The sequence below is a fragment of the Argiope bruennichi genome, chromosome 2 (assembly GCF_947563725.1).
Source record: "Argiope bruennichi chromosome 2, qqArgBrue1.1, whole genome shotgun sequence".
In the NCBI taxonomy this organism is placed as follows: domain Eukaryota; kingdom Metazoa; phylum Arthropoda; class Arachnida; order Araneae; family Araneidae; genus Argiope; species Argiope bruennichi.
In genome coordinates, this window is record NC_079152.1 from 129,017,864 (window position 1) to 129,041,558 (window position 23,695).

Genomic DNA, 23,695 nt, shown 5'->3' on the forward strand with positions numbered 1-23,695 from the left:
TTGAAACTAATTAATTCACAAATGATTTTTTTGATAACCTTTTCACTGTCAAAAAAAAAAAAAGGAGAATAAAGATTTATTTTTAATGCGTTTCCTTATTCTTAGAAGATATTATTAAAACTTAATATTTGTGATTTGAAAATTCTTCTTATTTTTTAGTATTTATTTAGTTATTAAAAATGTTTAATGTTTTTTTTTTGATAATTTATATAATTGAGTCACATTTCAACTAATTTTCACTTAATAAATTTCGCTGTTTAAAGAAATTTTCTATAAAACCTTAACTGTGAATAAAATGTTCATGTATTTTGATCTTCGAAATATGGAAAACGAATTTCTACATAATGAAGTATTTTCGATTGCTAGTTTATTTATTATTAATAATGAATGTTTTTAATAGTTTATATAGTTGTCTCATTTTAACTAACTTAATTCATCACTATTTCACAAAATGTTCTACAGATCTTTTGACACTGAATAAAATTTTCATGCGTTTTGATTTCTATAATACGAAAGACGATGTTCTATATAATGAAGACTTTTGGGTTATTCGTTTATTTTAAATATTTATTTCCAGTCAAATTAATGGTAGTATTTTTTTGACTTATCAACAAGATTTTAAAAAATTTGGCTGTCACGAAAAATTGCAATATTTATAAAACATTAGGTTTGATGCTCATACATTTGTAAGAAGATAAGAGCTGCTAAATTTTTTTCCCCTTTGCTGAACAGCATGCGATTTTCTATAGAGCATGGCCTATCGTAAAGCATAATAAAATGTAATAAAGAAACTATAGTGAAAGATAAAATTGTTTATGAAGAAATCTCAAAAAAAGATTAACAAGAAAAAAATTCTAGCAGCATGCCATTCCACCCATTTCATTGAAATTATAACTATCGTATTTGATACGACATGAAGATAACTATAGTTTCAAGAAAAGGTTGCAGATGATATGATCTAAGTTTCGAATTTGAAATACAGAAATTTAAATGGAAAATAAATCCGTCATAATACCATATAAAAATTTAAATTTTTGGTGTAAATATCGCTTATAAAATTTTATTTGCCTACTTAAAAATTTCTGGAACTTAGGGTTGCGAATTAATTATTGATGGATCACAACAAGATCTTGTATTACGAAAGTTATTTAATACAGAATAGTACTTAAGTATTAAAGACGATTAAAAAGAATTAGCATTAAATGCATAGTGAGATAAGTGAAGAATAGGGGATTCATGCTTCATGGGTAGGACGTCACAGTTATGACTTTAACAAAGGCCAAGTACACGTTGTTTTATTTTCATTACTGTGAAAAAAAACATATGCGACAAACGACTAACACAACTTAATTTAGTTTTGACTTTAAAAGCCGTCAGTTGAAGCACATATAATGCTGTAAAATCTTTATAAGAAGTCTGTCCTTCCTTATAGTACAACAATAAAACGTTTAGAGGAAAGACAATCGATTTCAAAGAAAGATGGAACAGGAATTCTAGTGACTGCTCTAAAGACAGTAAACATCAGTTCTGATACTGCGATAGTGAGAAAAAATTTCCGAAACACATAGAGAGACATAACCGAACCACATCATTGTCCTTTCATTCCTGCCAGTCACAGGCCGTTTACCAAAAAATGTATATAACGTGTTTGTGCGCGGTGGCTTCTGTGAAAGAACATCATTAAATTTCTTAAATCAACACCACATATGTTTCTCATCCTCTCTTTAGACCTCATTTAGTACCATAAAGAAAACATTTGCGAAAAATGCGGTTTATCAATTATCATAACAATGCTGAATTTTCAGACAATATACAAAAATCATTTTGTCCACCATCATTTACAAATTAACTCGTACATTATTCAAAAGAAAATGCCAATAAATCGGTAATTTAATTAATAATCCAGCAATGTCAGTTGCGGTAATTCATAGTTCTGATTAACAAAATATCATAATTTTATTAATGATACTCTAGTTAAAGACCATTTTTTATCCTATTAGGGAAAAAAATCACAATTTAGAATTAAAAGTAGAAGACTCGTACTTATTTTACTCTTTTCACATACGAAGTCTATTGCTTTTCTAGTGAAACGTGCATGCAGACCTTTGTAAAATATGTTAACTACTTATGGCTTTGAGGCACATGACATTGATTTTTTTGCATAACCATCCATTATAGAGGATTTTTTTAATAACTCCTTCATGCGCTGCTATCTATGTGCGATCAGTATTTTGACGACTTAAAAGTCATCTTTCTCTTCATTTTTTACATCATAAAATGCTTTAAAAGTTTTTCCGTTGTATTCATTTCATTGATATAAGAATTTAATATTATTATTTAAAAAAAATTATTTTTGTGTAATCGTTGTAATTTTCTAAAGTCTGTATCAAACTTCTGAAATTGTATTTAATCATGATGGAATCAAAACCAACTCAATTACTGTATTCTGGTTTTTAACTGATATTCTGAATTAAACTGATAGATGCAAGGGGGAAATTTAAGGATTATTTATTTATTACGAAAATTACAAAGGATGATTTGTTTTGTCATGCAGTGCCAAATTTATTTAGTAAAATTATTTCATTAAATAGCTTCTTTAATGAATTTCATTGGTGAACACTTGCTGACCATTGTTATTTTCCAATCGAATTAATAATAATATTTTCTTTTGACGATAATTCTAATTTCAAAATGGACAACCACAAATCTATATTAAAAAAGTATTTTACAAACAAATATTGTCATATCCATGTACTGTGGCTGTCAAAAGTACCCTAGATTTTTTGGAAGTTTCTTATTTTGGGATTACATAAGATATTGGATGTCAAGGTTTCTTTACTTTCGGTAAAATGAATCTAGTATATTTATGTTGATTTTATTTGAATTCTGTTTTATCTTTCCACCAATCAAATATTTATATATGTTACGGCCAAAGCCCGAAATCGGCCAGTTCGCGAATTGGCTGGCCAATTCGCGATCTGGCCAACGTTGCTGTAAACTTACCGGCCAATGTCCGATTTTCTTGATTTCGGGCTTTGGCCGGCCAATTCGCGAAATGGCTTGGGACGATCTGCCAAAGTAGGAAGAAAGAAAGCAAGAGCAGATTGTTTTACACCCTGTTAAAAATGAAGTATTTAAAAATAAGTACTTCTGTGTACTGTTTTTTTTAAGTACAATTGTTTCAGAAACGAGCTCAAATATACCTCTGAGTTAAAAATAAGCTTGTAATATATAAAAATATGATCTTGTGTTATTCTGTTCTCATATTAAAGCCATAATAGAAATTATTCAGTGAACGTATATACTGTAACAACGTGATAGCGTGAAAATTAGATTTGCGCCCTTCAAAATGAACGCATTATATCTTGAGCAAAGGCGTTGCGTGTCGTGTATGAATTCGAAGGCAAATTGGGTATTCAGTTTTCAATAACCTTTAAGGGTGATCCTTAGTCTTTTTCTGCTCCATGGACCTAATGTTAAAGATCCCACATCACATTGTCTCCCAAAATATCGCTTCAAAAAATATGAAATTTTTTGCAAAGGCAAATAGCAAAAATAAGGGCTAATTAAAACAAATATGAAGGACAAATAGTTTTGTTATTAATATAATTTAAGGACATTTCTTTGTTGGCACCATCTGTCAAATTTCACATACAACATGTTCTTATTTATATTTTATACATTAATGTAATTATATTTATTTACCACTAGTCGCCTTTGGCGACCAGCCGGTTCACCAGTATTAATGATCGCTAAAATTTTCAATTAATGTAACTTGTTCTCTTAGTAGCTTTTTCTGCAAAATATTTTTGAGCTTCATATTTTGCTAGTTATATGATTCAGTCGTACTTTTATGTAGGCCTTAAACAGTTCTGTTTCATTGTACTACTTTCCCTAATGTTCTGTCAGTATCCATAAAATTTCTACTTTAAATTAAAGTGGAAATTTTAAACTGCAATCAATATAAAAGTTTTTTATATTTAAGCTAACCATGTCTTTTTTTAAATATAAAAATTGAAATCAGAGTCGTTTGGCAGTGAAATTGTATGTGCACTGCAGAATAATTTATATAATATCTTAAAGACTTATTCAACGAAAATTTCTCTGATTCATCGTAAAATTAATTTTTACTTTCAAAAGGACGATGCAAATAAAAATATTTTATTTTATTTCAGTCAATAGACTACGAAATTTAAATTTTACATAATCCTTTGGTCCCAAGGAATCATATTCTGCGAAATACTCTTGACACCAACTTTTAAATAAATAAACAAACGTCCTTATCTTTTGCGATGAATCTGACCGATTTATGAAGATTTTATGCATCAGTTTTAGAACAATCAACATTTTTATAATCACAGGCAAATCACTGCCGAAAAACCCTGCAGAGGATTAGCGTATCTTCATTGGGACAGTCGGTGAAGTAGTCTAAAATCGCCAGTTTTTATAGAAGAATGATATTGAAATTTCATAAATCAGTCAGTTTTAGTGATTGATTTAGTTGGTTGATTTTTTATTAAAAATATTGGTGTCTCAAGAATATTTTGTTAAATATGATTCAAAGGGCAGAGGACCTATGTAAAAATTTAAAATTCCTGATTCATCGGAGCATTTATTGATTAAAGTTATATTAAATATAATTATTTAGTTCCTTCAGACCATTTTGTTAGCAAATGTATGCCCCAAATTAGCTGATGGTCGCAGATTAGAATGATTATCCTAAGTATATTAAACTATGTTTGCCTTAAATTAAATTGTTTTATTGAATTAATAATATAGGTATTGTCAAAGCTCATAGAAAACTTTTTTTCCCTTTACTTTTCAGAAAATATATATTGTTTTTTTCATTTTATACAGACACCTGCCGAAAATTACAATTTTGTTTATTAAATTTGCAATAATATAGTTGATTTATTTTTTAATTTAAACTTCTATCAATGTGATGGCACCACTTTGATAAAAGCTTTATTATTATTATTTTTTTTTAAACTTGACATGCTCGTGCAGATTAAATTTTAGCATAATTTAATCTAAGCATAATTTATAAATTAAATTTTAAGCTTTAATTTTAAAAAAAAGCTTTAATTTGGTTCAAAAATCGATTTTCTGCTGTAATATTTTCTGGTTATAGCGACAAAACGCCGAAATTACGCTTAATTTTTAATTAAAATTCTAATTAAAATTTTTAAAAAATCGCTCCACGGTGCACATTTCCGATCTGTAAGGTATATACATGCCAAATTTGATAACTCTATGTCAAACGGTTTGGACTGTAGAGCGCCAACACACACACACAAACATACATTGAGCTTTATTTATAAGTATAGATTATCACATCGGGCTTTGGCCAAGGATTCCCGGCCACTTCGCGAAATGGCCAGCCAAAGTAGAAAATACAATATTAATTGCAAGTATTTCGGACTGGCCGTACTTCGCGAACTGGCCGTACTTCGGGCTTTGGCCGTAACATATATATTATAATTCTTATTTTCTTAAATCATCAGTAATTTTGAAAATGCAAATATCTCAAACTATCCATTTTCTTCATTATTGTATTATTATTTCTAGTTAGTTAAGTTATTTAAGTTAAGTTATTGCTAAAATATTATCACTCTTGTATTGTATTGTTAGGATATTTCCAGAGCATTTATTGAATCAATCAAATAAAATATTAATTTAATATAATTAATAAAATATTTTTAATTCAATGTTGTATTTTCGAAAAAAAAACACCTTATTTTTTAAACATCTCAATGCTCCAAAATTTGTTACATTTTGTATCACATGCTGCATGTATAAAAAACTATTTATCCAATTTAATAATATATTTTTGATGAAATGAAAACACTTCTGCTTTAAAAAAAACGCTCCTTAGAATGTATTTGAAAATTTTCAAAAATTTGATTAATTATTGAAATTTTTTTAATATTTCAATAATTAATTTCAATAATAATTAAATTTATTTTCTTATCCGATTAAATAATGGATTCCAAAAGCCTCAAAGAAAACCAAATATTTAAATTATTCGAAGCAGAAATTATTCTGTGAGCGACCGAAAGTTTCAGGAACACGGCGGACGTTCGCCCAGCGTGAAGTTTATCGACAGCTGGACTGAGGAGATAAAAGATCCCACCTCTTTCACACCGCAATGGAAGAATATTCGTGAAATAACCAGAATAAGAGGGTGGAGAATTATGGGAAACCGACAAAGTGGAAGGCAGGGAATGGTAGTCACCCATTGCTATTCGGCATTTTATTTTGTTTGAAAATGACATGAAAAGTAAAGGTACAATATACTTATGCAAACACTCTGCTTAGTAATGGATTTTGAAAATTAATATAAGCAGAATCAATCGACTTTTGCTATCACCAATGGCGGATTAGGCATTTTAGAGACTTGGGGATTGCATATTATGAGACTGCTATTTTTTACCAATTAATTAATACGTATGCGCTACAAATCATTTATATTATATGTATACTATATTTACTACGTACACTATGTATACTATATTTATATTTATACTAAATGAACTATTAATAACTAGTCGCCTTTGGCGACCGTCAGGTTTGCCAGTATTAATGAGCGCTAAATTTTCAATTAAGTATTTTATGTAATTTGGTCTCTTAATACTTTTCCTGCAAAATTTTTTTAAGCTTCAGATTTTGATAGTTATATAATTCAGTCATACTATTATGTAATCCTTAAACAGTTCTGTTCATTGTACTACTTATCTCTCTATTTAATTTTCTGTTAGCGCCTATAAAACTTCAACTTTATATTAAAGTGGAAATATTAAACTGCAATTAATATAAAAACATTTTTTTACTGAAACCAACCACGTCTTTTATATATATATGTATATTGAAAGCAGAGCCGTTCGGCATTGAAGCAGTATGCAGAATTGTTTGTATAATATTTTAAAGAATTATTCAACAAAAATTTCTCAGTTTAATTGTAAAATTCAATTTTTAGTTTTATTTTTAAAATATTTAAATGATGTAAATAAATATATTTTATTTTATTTCAGACAATAAATGTACTTACGAAGAAATTATGTCCTTAAGAATCATATTCTGTGAAATACTCTTGACACTTGAACTTTTAAATAAATAAATAAACGTTTCTATCTTCTGCGATCAAACCTGACCGATTTTTGAAGTTTTTATATATCAATTTTAGAAAAATCAACATTTTCGTAATCATAGACCAGTCACTGTCGAGAAATCCTGGCAGAAGATTGGCGTATATTCTTTGAGACGGTCGATGAAGTGGCCTAAAATCGCCTGTTTTTATTTTTATTTTTATGGAAGAGTGATATTCAAATTTTATAAATTCGTCAGTTTGAGTGACTAATTTAGTTGATTTGTGTTTAACAATTTTTGTTTAAAATATTTTTGTCTCAAGAATATTTTGTTAAATATAATTCTAAGGGCAGAGGACCTAAGTATAAATTTAAAATCCATAATTCATCGGAGCATTTATTGATTCAAGTTTCATGAAATATAATTATTTAGCTCATTTGGTCCACTTTGTTAGCAGATGTATGCACTAAATTAGCTGATGGGTGCTGACTAGAGTGATTATCCTATATATAATAAGCCATATTTGCCTTAAACTGTTTTATTGAATTAATACTATAGATATTGTAAAATATCATAGAAAACTTTTCTTGCATCTACTTTTTAGAAAATATATTTCACATTTTTTCACTTCATACAGACACGTGCCGAAAATGACACTCATATATATTTAATTTGCAATAATAGTTGATTTATTTTTTTAATTTGGACTTCTGTTAATGTGATAGCAACACGCTAATAAAACTAATTTTTCCCCATTCGTGCTCGTTCAGATTAAATTTTATTTTTATTTTGTGCGGAATATATTGTTGAAAAATATGGTTAAAATATTTTTTTGAGAATTCGTTAACAATCCAAACTTAATTTATAGGTAAAGCATTGGTATCATTAAAAAGATAAATTTTGAGCTTTAACTTGATGCAAAAATCAACTTTGTGCCGTAATATTTTCGAAAGTTATAGCGGAAAAACACCGAAATTCCGCTTAAATTTTAATTAATTAAAATTCTAATTAAAAATGAAAACAAATCGCTCCCAGGTGCACATTCCCGACCTCCAAAGCATACACTTGCCACATCTTGATTTTCCAACTTTTAAATAAATAAATAAACGTTTCTATTTTATGCTTTCAAATCTGACCGGTTTATTAAGTTTTGAATATTACAATATCAGAACAATCAACATTTTCATAATCTAGGTTAATCACTCTTAGAAACTCTGTCAGACGGTTGGCTTCTTTGAGACGGTCGATGAAGTGATCTATAATCATTCGTTTTTATAGAATAGTGATATCGAAATTTTCTAAGTCAGCCAGCTTTAGTAATTGATTTAGTTGACTGGAGTGCAAATCCTTTTATTTAAAATTTTAGCGTCTCAAGAATATTTTGTTAAATATTACCCACAGGGCACAGGATATAAGTAACAATTTAAAATTCGTAATTCACCAGCGTTTATTGACTCAAATTATATAAAATATAATTATTTATTTCATTTAAACCATTTGCTAACAGATGTATGTTTGTTACTAACGATTTAAAAATCAGCTGTTAGGTTCCAATTAGAGTAGATACCTTGTACATATTAAACCATATTTGCCTTAAATAAAACTGTTTAGTTGAAAATAATATATGTATTGTGAAAGATCATCGAAAACGTTTCCTTGCATTTACTTTTCAAAAAAAATATCATGTTTCATATTTATTTAATTTCATAGAGACACGTGCTGAAAATTAAATTTTTATATATTTAATTTCATATAATAGTTAACTTATTTTTTAATTTGGGCATTTGTCAATATAATGGCAACGCATTGATAAAAATTAATTTTTTCCGCATTAACGTGCAACGTGCTCGTTCAGCTCAAATTTCGTTTTTATTTTGTGCGAAATAAATTATTGAAAAATAAGATTAAACTATTTTTTAAATTTATTAAAAATAGAAATTTAATTTGCTCTTTAAAACATTAGTTTCACTGAAGAGATTATTTTTTGAACTTCAATATGATGTAAAAATCAATTATGTACTTAATATTTTCGGAAGTTTTAGAGGAAAAACGTTTAATTTTTAATTAATTAAAATTCTAATAAAAAATTTGAAAAAAATCGGTCTCAAATGCACATTTCCAACTTCCAAATTATACTTGTATCAAATTTGGTAGCTGTAGATCAAACGGTCTGATCTGCAGAGCGCCATACCTTTTTCTTATGGTAATGCAAAACGTTTTCTTATGCTAATGTTCAAGGCTCTTTTTCTCCTCCAAACTTTTAAAACCACATATTCTTCCATCGATTGTAATTTAATCTTTATATAAGTAGTTTTAAATAGAAAATTTTAGCAAGCTGAAATTGAAAAAGCCTTAATTACTGACCACTTTATAATGTATATAGCGCATAAAAGAATGCACAACTAAAATTTAAAGAAAATAATTTTAAAAAAGGCAGAACTTTTTTTAGCATAATCTGCATAATATTTAAAAAGAGGAGTGGATAATTTTCCAGAATTATAAAGCAACTATTTTTTATAATTATAAAATAACCTATTATAAAATAACAACATAAAAATTGCAGTGATATTTAATTAAGGATATTATTAATATATATATATATATATATATATATAATATTAATATAATATATATTATATTAATATTAATAATGCTCCAAAATTAATTTAAACAATAATTTGAATAAGTTGGATAGCATGGCCTTCATAATTAAATAAAAGCACAAAATTAAATAACTTTCCACATAGCCCCCCCCCCTCCCAAAGGTCCTCAGCTTTAGGAGCACTTTAATGTTGTGGGGCCCCTAGATAATATCCTATTGCGCATGTTTAATAATCTGGCCCTACAAAATGCTAGTACTACACTTATATTTTAGAATGCATATAATTTTTATTCTTAATAAATTTATTCAGAATTAGGTTCATAATTTTTTTAACGGACCTGCCTCTACCTTCCCATCTAACATTAACCAAATGGCCCTTGACATTTACCTAGTTTGCCAAGATGAAAATCCTCTAGTTATTACCACAATAATAATTTATTAATTCTGCATTCTCTTCTAGTGTGAAAGTTCAAAAATTTTTATTTCAATAATTAAAAAGAAATATTTTTTTCCTCCTAACTGAACTTTCTATCTCAGTTATCAAATAATATAATAATTGTTCACTAACTTCACAATGTTGTTATTTATATTTATTTCTTAAAGGATTTATGTAACTTTCCCTTCTGATCTAAAACTAGATTAAGGATCTTTCGATTAATCATATGGTAAGAGCAAGACCTTCTCTACCCACCTCTTTCACATCACACACAAGGAGAAAAACGTTCGATCTGCATGCACGAAGATCGCATATGTGATGAACCGTTAACATTCTGACTGCCAATGGGGCCCTTCATCGAACGGCCAAACGACAGCAGACTGGCCGAAATATCGAATACTTATTTTCCTCTTCCTTTTTCAAGAGGTCGGTAAACGGCGAGGAGCAATCTTATCTTTTTAGCAATGGTTGTTTCCGCTCCCTCTGTCACACTTGATTGATGTTTCCAGTAAGTGTTGGAGGGCAGATACTCAATTTACATCGAACTTTCTACTTGCTGAATGCTAAAACGTATTTCTGAAATGTCTGGATAACGGGAAGTTTTAACTAAGAAGAACTAATTATTTGATGATACTGACAATAATTATTGAATTACTGACAATAATTACTGATGAATCCGGTCTAGGCAGAAGCAATAAAGATGGTAAACCCAGCATTTCAATTCCCCCCCCCCCCAAATTCGTTTTTTTTTTTTTTTTTTTTTTGCAAAAAATTATATTAATATGAAATATGTATCAAAACACGTATACGCTGATACGGATACACGTACAATGTACACTTTTGAAATCAAACGTATTGTAAACAAATATATTTTTCAAAACTCAAGTATTCTTATTAGTACCTATTAGTACTTGAATCAGTCATAATTATGCATATAATGAATTAAATATTTACATTTTTATTCCATAAAATTTTGAACTCTTTTATAAATTTCAACATACTCCAGTCTCAGATATAACAAAGTGATAGATAAAACATCATTATAGTAATGGATGGTGGATAACTGATAGTTTTGAACATTCGACTTTACAACTAGACAAGCGCAGTGTTTTTTTTTTACAAACCTCAACATACTCCAATTTGAAATATAACTAAGCGATGGATAAAGCGGCATTATGGTAAATAAGAATGGACTTAGTATTTAATGATGGTCAATAACGGGCAGTTTCCATAAAGAAAATAATGTTCAATAAATGTGAAGAACAACGTAAATACCAGTTTCAACAAGGAGAAAGTAGATAGTTCTTTCTAGTGGTGCGAATAAAATAAAGGAGATATTCAATAGCAATTCCAAGAATGAGATTCGAATCACGATCACAGAGTTATGGAGCATGAAATAAGATGCCCCTGTGAATTTCCATTACTTATTGTTTCCTTAGAACATTAACCTGAAATGATAAGCAATGCCATTCGAATAAATTCCTCTTAGGATAAGCTCACCATATTCCCATTTTAATGTGTGGAAAGGGAAATAACCAATAAAGAAATAAATATAAAGATTAACTTAATCTTAAAACAGAAACTTTATTTTCGAATCTAAGAATGGTCAATATTTGTAACATAATAATTTTTTTTTGTTCACGAATTCACAATATTTTATTAATTGAAAAAGAATAGGAATTCTGGACATATTACGTTGTTAGTTGGTTGTTATTGTTATTACATTGGTCATGCTATGCTCTGTACACAGTGGACTCGGTTTTAATAAGTCATATACTTTTTGCATAGTAGGAAAATTATTGGTTGAATTTCTGTCGGATTAAACATGTCTTTAATTTATAATTGCACATATTACTCACGAGAAGACGGTCTTTATTTACTTCCTTGAAAGCGAAGAATATAAAGTATTGTAACCAGCCAAAAATTTGCATTCGAGGTTTCGGCGAATCCGAAAAACATATTTTTGAAAATATATTTGTCTGTCTGTGAACACGATAAGTCAAAAACGCTTTGAGCTAGACGGGTGAAATTTGGTATAAGGTCTCACTTCTAAATTTGTACATTGCCAACAAATTTGGAACGAAATTAGTTCTGAGGAAGTCTCTCTATCCGGCTGTTCGAATATAAAACGGAGAAAGCTAGATGCTTAAAATTTAATACATAGATTTATCATCTTATGAGAAACTATGAATCAAATTGAGAAAATAACCCATCAATAGGTTGTCCGTCTGTCGGTTTTCTTTTACATGTATGTAAACGCATTATATTATATATATATATATATATAATTTAATTAATTTATTTATTTAATGTGTTTTGATCTACATAATTTAATTTTATTATTTTTCAAAATTTCTTTCTCGGAACCATGTCAAGTACAATACAGCCAATACGAAGGCAGAAAGCAGGAGATGAAGAGAGTGAGAGCGTATTTGGTCCTTATATATTTTCTTAAAAGAATTTTTCCACTTAATATTTTGATTCCAAGGAAAAGTTAGAATCAATTCAGAAGTTATAGTTAAAATGCCAGAGTTCCGAGTGATTAGAAAATAATTTTTAGAACACAGCGAATCTGAAACTATTACACACACACACGCACGTAATATGTTGTAAATATGTATCTTTACATTAGATAAGAAAAGACTTTATGATATTAAAATTATTAGCCAATTAGCAGATTGTAAATAGCATACAAAATTCTTTAATGATATATGAAAAATAACACCGAATTTTATTTTTTTAGAAAGTAACTTTTATAAAATACTTAAGTGCATGGTTTTTAAATAAATTCTTAATCTCCAAATATGATATATTATTACCACAATTCAAGATATCTTCAAGATATATAAAATGGTCGTGAAATATAATTACAAAAAACATTAAATTAATAATAAAATTAGAAGGAATCTTAATGATTACAAATGTTTATTACTTATATCATGAGGCACATGGAGAATCATAGAAAACAAAGTAATAATTAAAAAAAAAGAATGCGAAAGTTGAGTGTGATTGATAATTTTAAAATTATATAACTTAAGTAAATCTAATTAGTTGGATAAAGAAAAAATAAGCCTCAATAAACAGAATAAAATAAAGAACATCACATACCACTTACCGTACTGGCACAAACTTCCATAGGTTCCGTGAGGACAGATGCACTTGTAAGGAGGCTGGCATGTTCCACCATTCTGGCAAACCACACGGCATTCTTTTTTCTTCGTGATGGCAATTACTACATTGCAATAAAAAGGAAATACGGGAGCATTCATTATGAAATAAGGATTAAAACTTTCAAAGATATTTATATCGTTGCAATAATAAGCATTTCATGTAATAGCTGTATGTGTGTCAGTATATATGTCAGATAAGCTTAATATAAAGGGTTAGACAGTTTCATATATTTAGATTTTCATATATTTTTCTGTCTTTTGAAATGGCAACATTTTGATCATATTATTCAACATTCTGTAATGTCTATTAAAATTCAATAAAAGGAAAATAATACAGATTCATAACAATAATAAGCTAGGTCCAGTAGGCCATTAAGTTAATGGTAATCACACGCATTGATTACCCCATCCCATCCTAAGACACACGGATAAATCTGAATGATCGAATCGCCAAGACTGTATTCGCGAGAGAGCTAAAGGCCATCACCGGCCACGGTACAACCCGTCCCGTCGGAAGAAAGTTCCATCATCGGTAGGGGGTAGTTGATTCATACCATTTTTATTCCCATCCGAATGGTGAGAACGAATTACCAATGATCATTGAACTCGAACAATGAATTCCACCTTGGTGAGACTTAAGTTAATGATAAAACTATTGCATAAATATGAAAAAATATTTGAGTCTAAATAAACAATCCATTGAAAGCTGCAAGTATTTATTTTTAATCCATTTCATAATTTTTTTTGTTGCGCATACTTATAAAAATGTATTTTTCTAAAAATATCTTGAACAATATGCAGACGCAGTGAATTCATCATCTATATACATGAGACAATAGCTTCGGTCTATGATCTATAAGGAATGCAAATTTGAATGGGGAATTAATAAATCCACAATTGAATTGTGTGTCTTTAACCAAGGATTTCTCATAAAATGAAAAAAAAAAAATTTTTAATGGATAAAATAAAAATTACTTCAAAGTTAGCAGAAAAAAATAACTATTTCAGAAATGAACATTTTGAAATTTATACATGATAAAACAATTTCAAAAATTCTTAGAATGTAGGCATTTATGATTTCATAGCACTTATATTTATAAAGGATGATTTGCATATTCTGTCATTATAATGGGTTTACATTCCTTCACTTATTCAAATTGTCTGCTAGGCTATCAGAAATTGACATATAAGGTGTTCAAATCTAGTTATTGCAAAAATAGCTTATAAATATAGATGTCGCACTTGTCGTTGATGTCAATTTTATTAGAATTTTGTAACTCGAACCAAGATCGTTAAGTTTCCATTCTCATTTTGGATAACATTTGTGTTGTCATATAATGCTGAATTACGGCTGTGGTATCATGGTGCTTGTATCGGGAAAGATTAAAACATTATTATCATAAACTTTCCTAGAGAAGACTTCGGATTATATCGCAGAACACTGGATTTACTTTCAATTTCGAAGTCATGGCATCTATTTTTGATAGGATTTGGCAGATTTTGGCCAAAATCTGTACCGTATGCTTTAGCTTTATTTATTATTTTTATCTAACAATGGATAAATTAAAATTGAAGAGAAAAGTTCAAAAATCAAATTTTTAATTAAAATCGAAAAATGAAATAAATAACGCAAGAATCGCTAATGCTTCTTACAAGAAAATCAAACGTTACTAACTACTAGTTAATATACTCGGGGTTGTTCGGTAATGAAATACTTCCAAGAATAATATTTTCAATGTAAAAACTAATTTTGGATAAATTATTAAAAATCACATAATCCTTAGATTACATCCTCTATTTGATTGAATGCCTTTGGAATTTGATCACTTCTAATCCCTTGAAAATGAAGAATATATTATTTTTTTTTCAACTGTTTTGGTCACCGTTAAATAATTACTTTAAACTTATGAAATTTTCTAAGAGATATAAAACAGGAATTAAAAAAAATTAGTGAGAGAGTGTATCAAAGTCTTACAATTACCGTATTTTAAAAACATTCTATGTTAATTTTTTTAATTAAATTTACAACAAGTTAGGAAGAAATTTCACAAAAATAAAACTAATGTTATTGAAAAGGTCAAATGTTATTTTAAAATGGTGTAAAAATACTTTTTTTGTAGAGTAATTTTCTTCGAAGTCATTGTGAAAAAAAGTGAAAGTTTTATCTATAATATTTAATTAATTTGGGAATATTTAATTGAAAAATTGGAAGATACTTTTACTTTTGTTATTTATGCAAATTTTGGTTGAAATGGGCCTAGACTTTAAAGAAAAGATGTGGAATATGCATACTATATACATAGGCAAAATTTCTTTTATTTGTATTAAGATGAAAATGAAAAAATTACGATCAAATTTCGAAATTGATAAGACATAATATTATGACTCTTTTGAAGCCGAATTCCACGTCACAATATTACTTGGAAAGAATATTTGGCAATTCAGTAAGAAAAAACTGAAAGAATTACTTTAAGACGAACAAATAGCTGAGAACAGAAAAGTGACGAATTGTAATAAATATATGAACGATGGTAAACAAGTAGTTCGCCTGACTAAATTAACTCTTTCTAAATAATGCAAAAATAGCATTCATTGGATTAGCATTTGGAATGTCTTTAAAGTCCCTATTCATGATAACACATTTCCACCTAAATTCGAAAAATTGAATTACTTGAAGTCTTATTAATGCACAAATGCTCCGAGCGTAATTAAAGGAAATTCAATAACAGATGTAAATTGACTCGGCTGTAGAAATTCTACAAAATACATTCGGTTATCGTGGAATTATATGCGATCTTATGAACAAACTTTCGGAGCTTACTTCTGTGAACCGAATTCAATGATGTAGTCAAACTGAGACATTTAAACGATACTTCAGAGATTCAAGTTCGAAGTTTAAAATGAATGTTTACAGTGCTATGCTAATTCTGTATTAATGAGAATTTCGGTTGCACGAAATTAAAATTAATAGAATTCGGAATGGCGAAATTCAGTTTTAATCTAAGCGAACATACATTGATTACCCTGCTGATTATACTATCGGAAACTTTCTAGAATTTATTAAAAAGGTCTCGAAAGAACTATTTCACTTTCGGTTTTAAATTCCAGTTTTATTGCAATTAAGTTCACAAAATTCCTGAATTTAAAAGATATTACAATTGATTTGAAGAAAAGCGGCTATACTACAGGTAGCGCCTTAAAATATATAAGTGCATAGTAACCACACTAATTCAAAAAAGATTTAGAAAAAGAAAGCTAAAAATAAATATAGAAAGAAGAAGAAGAATTATCGTCGTATTGCGAAAATCATCGGTATAATTTGAGTCATGTTGATATGGTTTGGTGCAAGTTGGCTGCAGATCAGTCGTCTTGGACTTCTGACGTTTTTCAGATGCATTGAGTGACATATTTTGATTTTTTTTTCATTGCAACATTGTCGCTTTTATTGAGTTTTTTGAAGATTCTTGATGGTAATTTTTTGGAAATTTGTTGGTGGTAGAGAGATTGGTTTGTGATCGGACAGGTGGTGGTTGGTGGTAGAGGTTGGTTGCATATCTTATGAATATGGATATTCCGATCAAACCGTAGGATATTACTATTTATCTTCTCTGTTTTATTTTGGAGGATTTTTTGGTGTAGGATTGGTTCTTTGCATCTGTTGTTCAAATGTGAGTGGCATATGATATTAATGGTTATAGCATCATGTTAAATCGTTTACTTGATACCATGCAAGAAAAAAACAAAGTTTAATATATTGAAATTTAAACAAAATGTTATTATTAATGGGTGTGTAGATAACTAACTGAGCAACTGTAACAAATGTAACTGTAACAAATGAGATAAATAACTTTATCTGCCCTGATATGTACTGAAATTAACGGTTATGATGTAAATACACATGGTTCTGAATGTGTTGGTAGAGTCGGATTCGGAGTGGTAATTAATTTGTGAGAATCTGTCCAAAGAGAGTTTTCTTAGAGATTAAATGGTGAAGCCTTGGCATTTTTACGGAATTCCTGGTAGTAGGAAACACAATACTAGAAACAATATTTTAAATGGAAAAATCCATATAAATATATGAATTCAAGATTTGTTTTACAGTGGCTTGAATCATAATGGTGTGACGTGGAAGTTATTCATGAAATTAAAAAAGTGGGTTCGAAATGGGGCAAATAAGACACAATATTAAGTCAATGCCCATATAGGTATAGTTGGCAATGAAATATCTGATTCTTTGTCTAAATTGGTAACTCTTACAAAGAAATAGATTTTAATGTTGAGATAACAAGATCCTATATTAAGCTCAAGTGTAAGGAATCCCTTTTAGGAAAATGGCAGGAGCTCTGGGTGACCATAATGGATGCAAAATTTCGGCCTGAGGTAACATAGAATAGACTTAAAGAGATATTATGGAGTTTTTTAAGTAGATCAAGCTCATTGGTCATAAAAATGTTCCTGTTTATGAAAAATGCTTTTTTTTTCAAAAAAGATGATGATTGTTGTTATGGATTTCATAATGGAACAGTTACTCTCTACATTTATGTATGTAACATGTTTAAACAAAAAAGAACTAAATACTTCCCGGTGGCGATTTGGTATCCTTAGAATTATGGATCTGATAAGCCATTATAGTCAAAGACTAATTATAATTCTTTAATAAGAATCGTTAGAATTTTCATTAGAAGTTTAATGTCTTTCGCGAAGTTCTTATGTAAATACCTTCTAAATTTTGTTTCATTGTATATTTTACATCTAGTTGATTATGTAATGATTTATTGTTTGCGAAAATATGGATATTTCATATGCACGGGTAATTAGTATTATTATAATATTACTAAATACTTGTATATATTATTTACTTACATTTACCAGCATATCTTGCATTATCCATTACATTAATTACTATTTGTATTATCGATTATTATTAGTATTTTATAATTGTACGTGTAATGATCTCCTTATACTTTGAAAAGTGGAGAAAATTTTGATGTATAACATTATCTCGTAAACGAGAAACTCATTTTTTATTATAGTTTTGAAATCAGTGAAATTTGCGCCATTCCTCTCCAGTTGTGAAACCGATTTCAACTGCTCACGACATGATATCTATCATTTCAGCACGCGCGCACACGCAAAAAAGCCATTTGTTTATTTTTCAAGAAGAAAAAATTCGTATATGTGCAATATCAGCAGTACCCACGAAAGAAATCAATTATTGTTGTAAAAATTTTCTTTTTTGCCGTGGTTAAGTGGTCAATATTCAAAAACAAAATCTTGAAAAGAATACAAAAATCGGTACAATCGGGCAATAATGTTTAAAAGCTGAGAGTAAAAAATTGCATCTAAGACTAAAACACCAGCGAGTAAATTAGGAAAAGATGAAACATAAAATTCTTCAAGTTTTATTCGACATTTTCGCAAAGAAAGCTCACAGAGTATTATTACAAATCTTTTGCATTGAAACTGGAAATAACAAGGAAAATATACGCTCAAAATTTCTTCCGAAAAAATGGCAGCATGCGCTCGCTCATTTGTAGATTAAGAATTCGTCTATAAATTAAAACAAGCTGTAATTCGAAAAAGAATCCAGATTTTCATTTCAGAAGCACTGGTAATTTGAAAATTTTCCGTTTCGATATAGCATATTTTAATTTAAAAATAAAAAAAATCATACTAGAATATCTGAAAAATTTCCATTTCGCTCATGCATAAGACGCCAAAAAAATTAATTACAGCACAAGAAGATGCGCCTGACTAGACAGGCTATCTTGTTAAAAGTATTTCAGGTATGATTGTCACAGACTAAGTTGTCATAGAAAATCCCATTAACAAAACGGAGTTTTTAAGAAATAGAAATAGAAAAAGGTTATTTATATATACGTTTATAAAATTTATTTATTTATATATATGTATATTTTAAATATAAATATATACGTTTCCTTAAAGCGGGATTTTTCATATCCGCAATGATCATGAACACTCAATTCAAAAATAATTACTAAAATTGGCTTGGAATAACAGAAAGAAATCAGCCATGGAATGGGATTGGAACAAATAATTAAAAAAAAAGGTTCATAAAAGCAAAATTTCATAAAATAGTGAATACTTCCACACATAAACACCGAAAAGTACATTATATCAAAATGATTAAATGGGCAGTAAAATGAATAAATTTATACAAACGCAAATTAATTGTTCTCAAAAACGACAAAAAAAAAAAAAAAAAAAAACTTTTCATTCATCCACTCAAGTTCAAATACATTTTTTTAAAACTTGTAGTGGATGACACTTGATGTTAATACAGTTTTGTCAAATATTAATTCATTAATTATTAAATTTAATTAATTTTTAATATTTTAAATAGAGGTTTAGCAGTTTGTAATGAAAATTGAAATCAACAGGCAAATGCAAGGATTTCAGTATTTTTCACGTGAAGGTGAAGAATGCGAGTTCAATTCTTACGAAAGTAGGAATTGACTTTATTTTTTATATATATATTACTTGTTGTTTACATTCATTACTCACACACATGAAAAAAAAGCCAAAGGGCCATTGCTGACATTTTTAGGTAATTCTTATATAGAAAGATTATTGAGAAGACTAAAAGTTTAAAGAAACAACTTGTAACTACCAAAATTATTTTCTGATAGTATAATAGGGAGAAAAAATCAACCATGCCCATAGTAATTGGCGTCATTAAATATTATATTTGAAGAAAACTTAATATCTGATTTAATAAGGAAATTAGGAGAATTGAAGCCTCAGGTATTTCAAAGGTAAATTATTAGACAGTCTCTAAGATAGTATGTTACGAAAGTTTGTGTCGAATATTAAATGAGAAAATACATTTACAAAAATAGGTCATCATGGAATTACTTAAGAAAAATCTTTTATGATAATAACTCTGTCGTGAAATAATGGTTTCAAGACTTAGGAAATTCTATACAAATCGTGTCAGGCTTCATTATAATGTCACTGCAGACTCTTATTGAATTATTTGCAGTACCGGACAAATTTTCTCCTATATTTACCAAATAGAGGAATAATTCGTAATGCTCAATCTTCGTGCAACTTTAGATATCTCATCAAATGATGTAGGTGAACTTTCGCTGAATGACTGTTTAAATATATAGCCCAAATTTTACTCAGATATTTTTGTTCTTAAATTTATCCGGTAGCTTTTACTGCAGGTAAAAAATAGGCAATTTTACAAATACAAATGGAAAATAACAGAGCTTTTTTATGATTTCTCTTTGCAAATGATCCTGCCGATCGATCCAACTACTGTTCGTTTCAGTATACTGAGATGATCACTTTTCGACGATTTTATCTCATTAAGGGGAGAGACGCGAAAGAATGAGCACATTTCCGAAATTCTTCGTGATTCTTTGACCTTGATTTCCGCCCTATTAGATACTTTTTTGTTCAATTTTTTTCACTTATATGTAATCATCGTGTCGTTTCCGTCCGTATTATTTTAAATCAGTCAGAGAGTAATCCGAGTTTATTTTATTGTTAAATGTATACATACCCTAATTTCATCTTTTCTCTCACCCCTATTTTGAAGAATTAAACCCATCCTAAGGTATGCGCAAAAGCGCGGAGGGCTTTAAAATCCGTTGCCAAACAATATTTTAAAATTTATAAGTTCATTGAAGTGTTGATTACAGAAAACAACAGCTATTTATGCTAGCCACGACCTTCAAATATTATATGAAAAATATGAAAATCTCTTTCCTCAAACTTGTGAGTTCTTGAACAGTTGCATTCACTTTTACGATATCATTGTAGAGCATCAAAATGCTGAAACTTGGTACCGATACGTCAAAATAAACTATACTTTAATTAAAAATAACAGGTTTGGCACAGCACAAGTAATAAACTAATAATGAAAATTTTAGAGCAAAATTCTTAGGATTTGAAAAACGTATTATGTCGGAATATTCTTCGGCAACTTTCTTTTGAAGTTATTAAGAATTTCACGAATAATTTGCATAACATGGGAAAGCAGTCGCTCTGTTTTGAAAAGGAAAATTTACTGACATTTTTTCAACAGCTTCAAAAAAATTTAATAATCTTTATTGGGCTTTTCTCCTCCCAGAGGTCCAATTATTTGTCTGTCACATCTCAATCTGTAAGGTTTGAATTTGTTTCATAGCTGATATAGGGGGGAAAAACATATGATTTAAATCAATTGCATCTATATGCGCGCAATTTTTCTGAGTGTTTATCTTACATTTATTGACAGAATACTTAAAGGTATGTATTTGAATAATGTGTTTATAAATCCCAATAAAGTTGAAACTTTAGTCATAAAGATCAAAATTACACTCCTTTGTTATGGGCTAAAAATTAAAACAATTAAAAAATACTGATTCTTAAAATGTGCAGGAAAATAGGAATATTATTTTAGAGATAAAGAAAAAGATCTAATAATTTGTAAAAATTATTTGGAAAAAACAACTTTCAAACAACATAAATGAAAACAAATGGAAAAAAAACAGTATTTGAAGAAAAGGAATAATATGCGTTAGATTAAAATTTTGGCAGACGAAAATAATATGATTCACACATATATTTAACATATAAGGAGCCACTCACCTGAAGTATTATATATAGGTATGGGCGTTGTGACCACCAAGTCAGTGGTAGTAGTCGTTGTCACAGTCGTCGAGGTAGTGGGACACAATCTGACAAAACAGGCTTCAGTTTCGGAACGCTTAGAACTCGCTTCTGCACAACTTTCCAAATTCAAACCATTGTCTAAACAATAAGATGTCCTTGTGCGGCGACCCCAGTTGCATGTACTACTACAAGGTGACCATTCTGACCAAGCGAGTTCTAAAACAGAACGTGTACGTAATAATGTATTTTTATTATATTCATAGAACTTCATTATCAAACCAAGTAAAGAAATATACTCCTATTATATTCAAAGATTTTGAATTAAAATAATAGTAATGCATAATGTCAATTCATTATACAAAATTCAAATTTACTGCACCTAAAAAAATTGTTAATTATCATCAATTTTGTAAAAAAGGAAGATTTGTTAATTATCTCAAAATTGAATTTAAAAAATTTCTAGTCATGCGTCAGATACATAGAACAGGTACGTATACGCCACCAATACGAACAGCGTCATATACTCATATGAACTGAACTGAGAAACAAGCAACCCTATGAATATTTAAGCTACCAAAGTTAAAATTTTGAATGATTAATAGAAAAACATGAATGTTTACTTCCTAAATTTTTCTGTAGTTGTGTATGTGCAAATGACTATAATGTCATATAATTATTTTAAAAGGCTAAGTAATATCGTAGCAATATAACAAGCAATTACAGCATCATATATATTATGAGAATGTAAATGTAAAATAAATGTAACGATAAAATCAAAGAATTTGCGTTGCTTTTCTTGGCTAAAATAGAAATTGTATCTCAAGAATTTATCTTAATTTGGCGAGCTACGTTATTGTACTGTTGCATGTGAATAAAGATAAAAAATAATATAAATAATGTGTATGTAATAAGTAAAAGCCTGATAAAAATATGGTTTACTTTAAAATATAAGAATAAATATTTCAATCTTTGCAAGCATATTTTTCAACTTTAATGCTACTGTGATAGTTTCAGTATTTTAAAAAAAATCTTACGTTTCATAGTTTTATTTCTATCTTAATTTGCCGAGACAGGAACAACTGTAAAATAACTAACAAGTAAATACTTTTCTCCAATAAAAAGTAAATGCTCCGTTTAAAATTTTAAAAATCTAAAGAACGGACAGCAAACTCCTTTAGTTCCTAAAAATAAGTCGAGAACTGAATTTGTCGTCAATTTAATAAAAGGGAAAAAAATTTACTTAAAAAACTTTTATTTAATCCCTTTGATTGGATTAGTATTTTAAGAATAATTATTTTTCAAAATATTTTCTCTCAGTTTTTTTTTTTTTTTTGCAGACTTGCAAGAACTTTGGATCTCATTACTGACTCTTTAATATGCAATATGCCCTGAAGTTATTCGGGGTTGTATTTCTTTCGCATATAATACAACGGCTTTTACAGTTGTTATCTGAATTCCTTTAGAAAAGTGGCATTGATTCCATTTCTCAAAACAAGTTCCGTAATTTCTAAGAGGAGAGAATTTTGGAGAAAACCCTATTTTCCAAATAGATTATTCCTTTGAATGGGTAAATTTTGCAGACAGTACTATAGACTTTCTGACTAAAAGGAATTTGTCTTTGAAACGTTGCTGAACATTCAATCTTAAATTCCTAGAATCAGGATATTTTTCGGCTCCTGTTAATTATTCTAAAAGGAAAAGTTGATAATAAGTCATTATGATATAATTCCAAGAATACTGTTCTCAATTATTTGATACAAAACTTTCTGAAACTAT

The 23,695-nt window shown here is 28.8% G+C and overlaps 1 protein-coding gene across 1 annotated transcript in view; it reads right to left on the reverse strand.

Annotated features, from left to right (window-relative positions):
- LOC129961954 (uncharacterized) overlaps positions 1–23,695 on the reverse strand; it is a 276,391-nt gene that overhangs the window by 33,918 nt on the left and 218,778 nt on the right. The window contains exons 8-9 of the mRNA XM_056075603.1: positions 21,896–22,135; positions 13,240–13,356 (exon numbers count right to left, since the gene is read on the reverse strand). Coding sequence (XP_055931578.1) covers positions 13,240–13,356; positions 21,896–22,135 — 357 coding nt within the window. The remainder of the gene's footprint in view (positions 1–13,239; positions 13,357–21,895; positions 22,136–23,695) is intronic.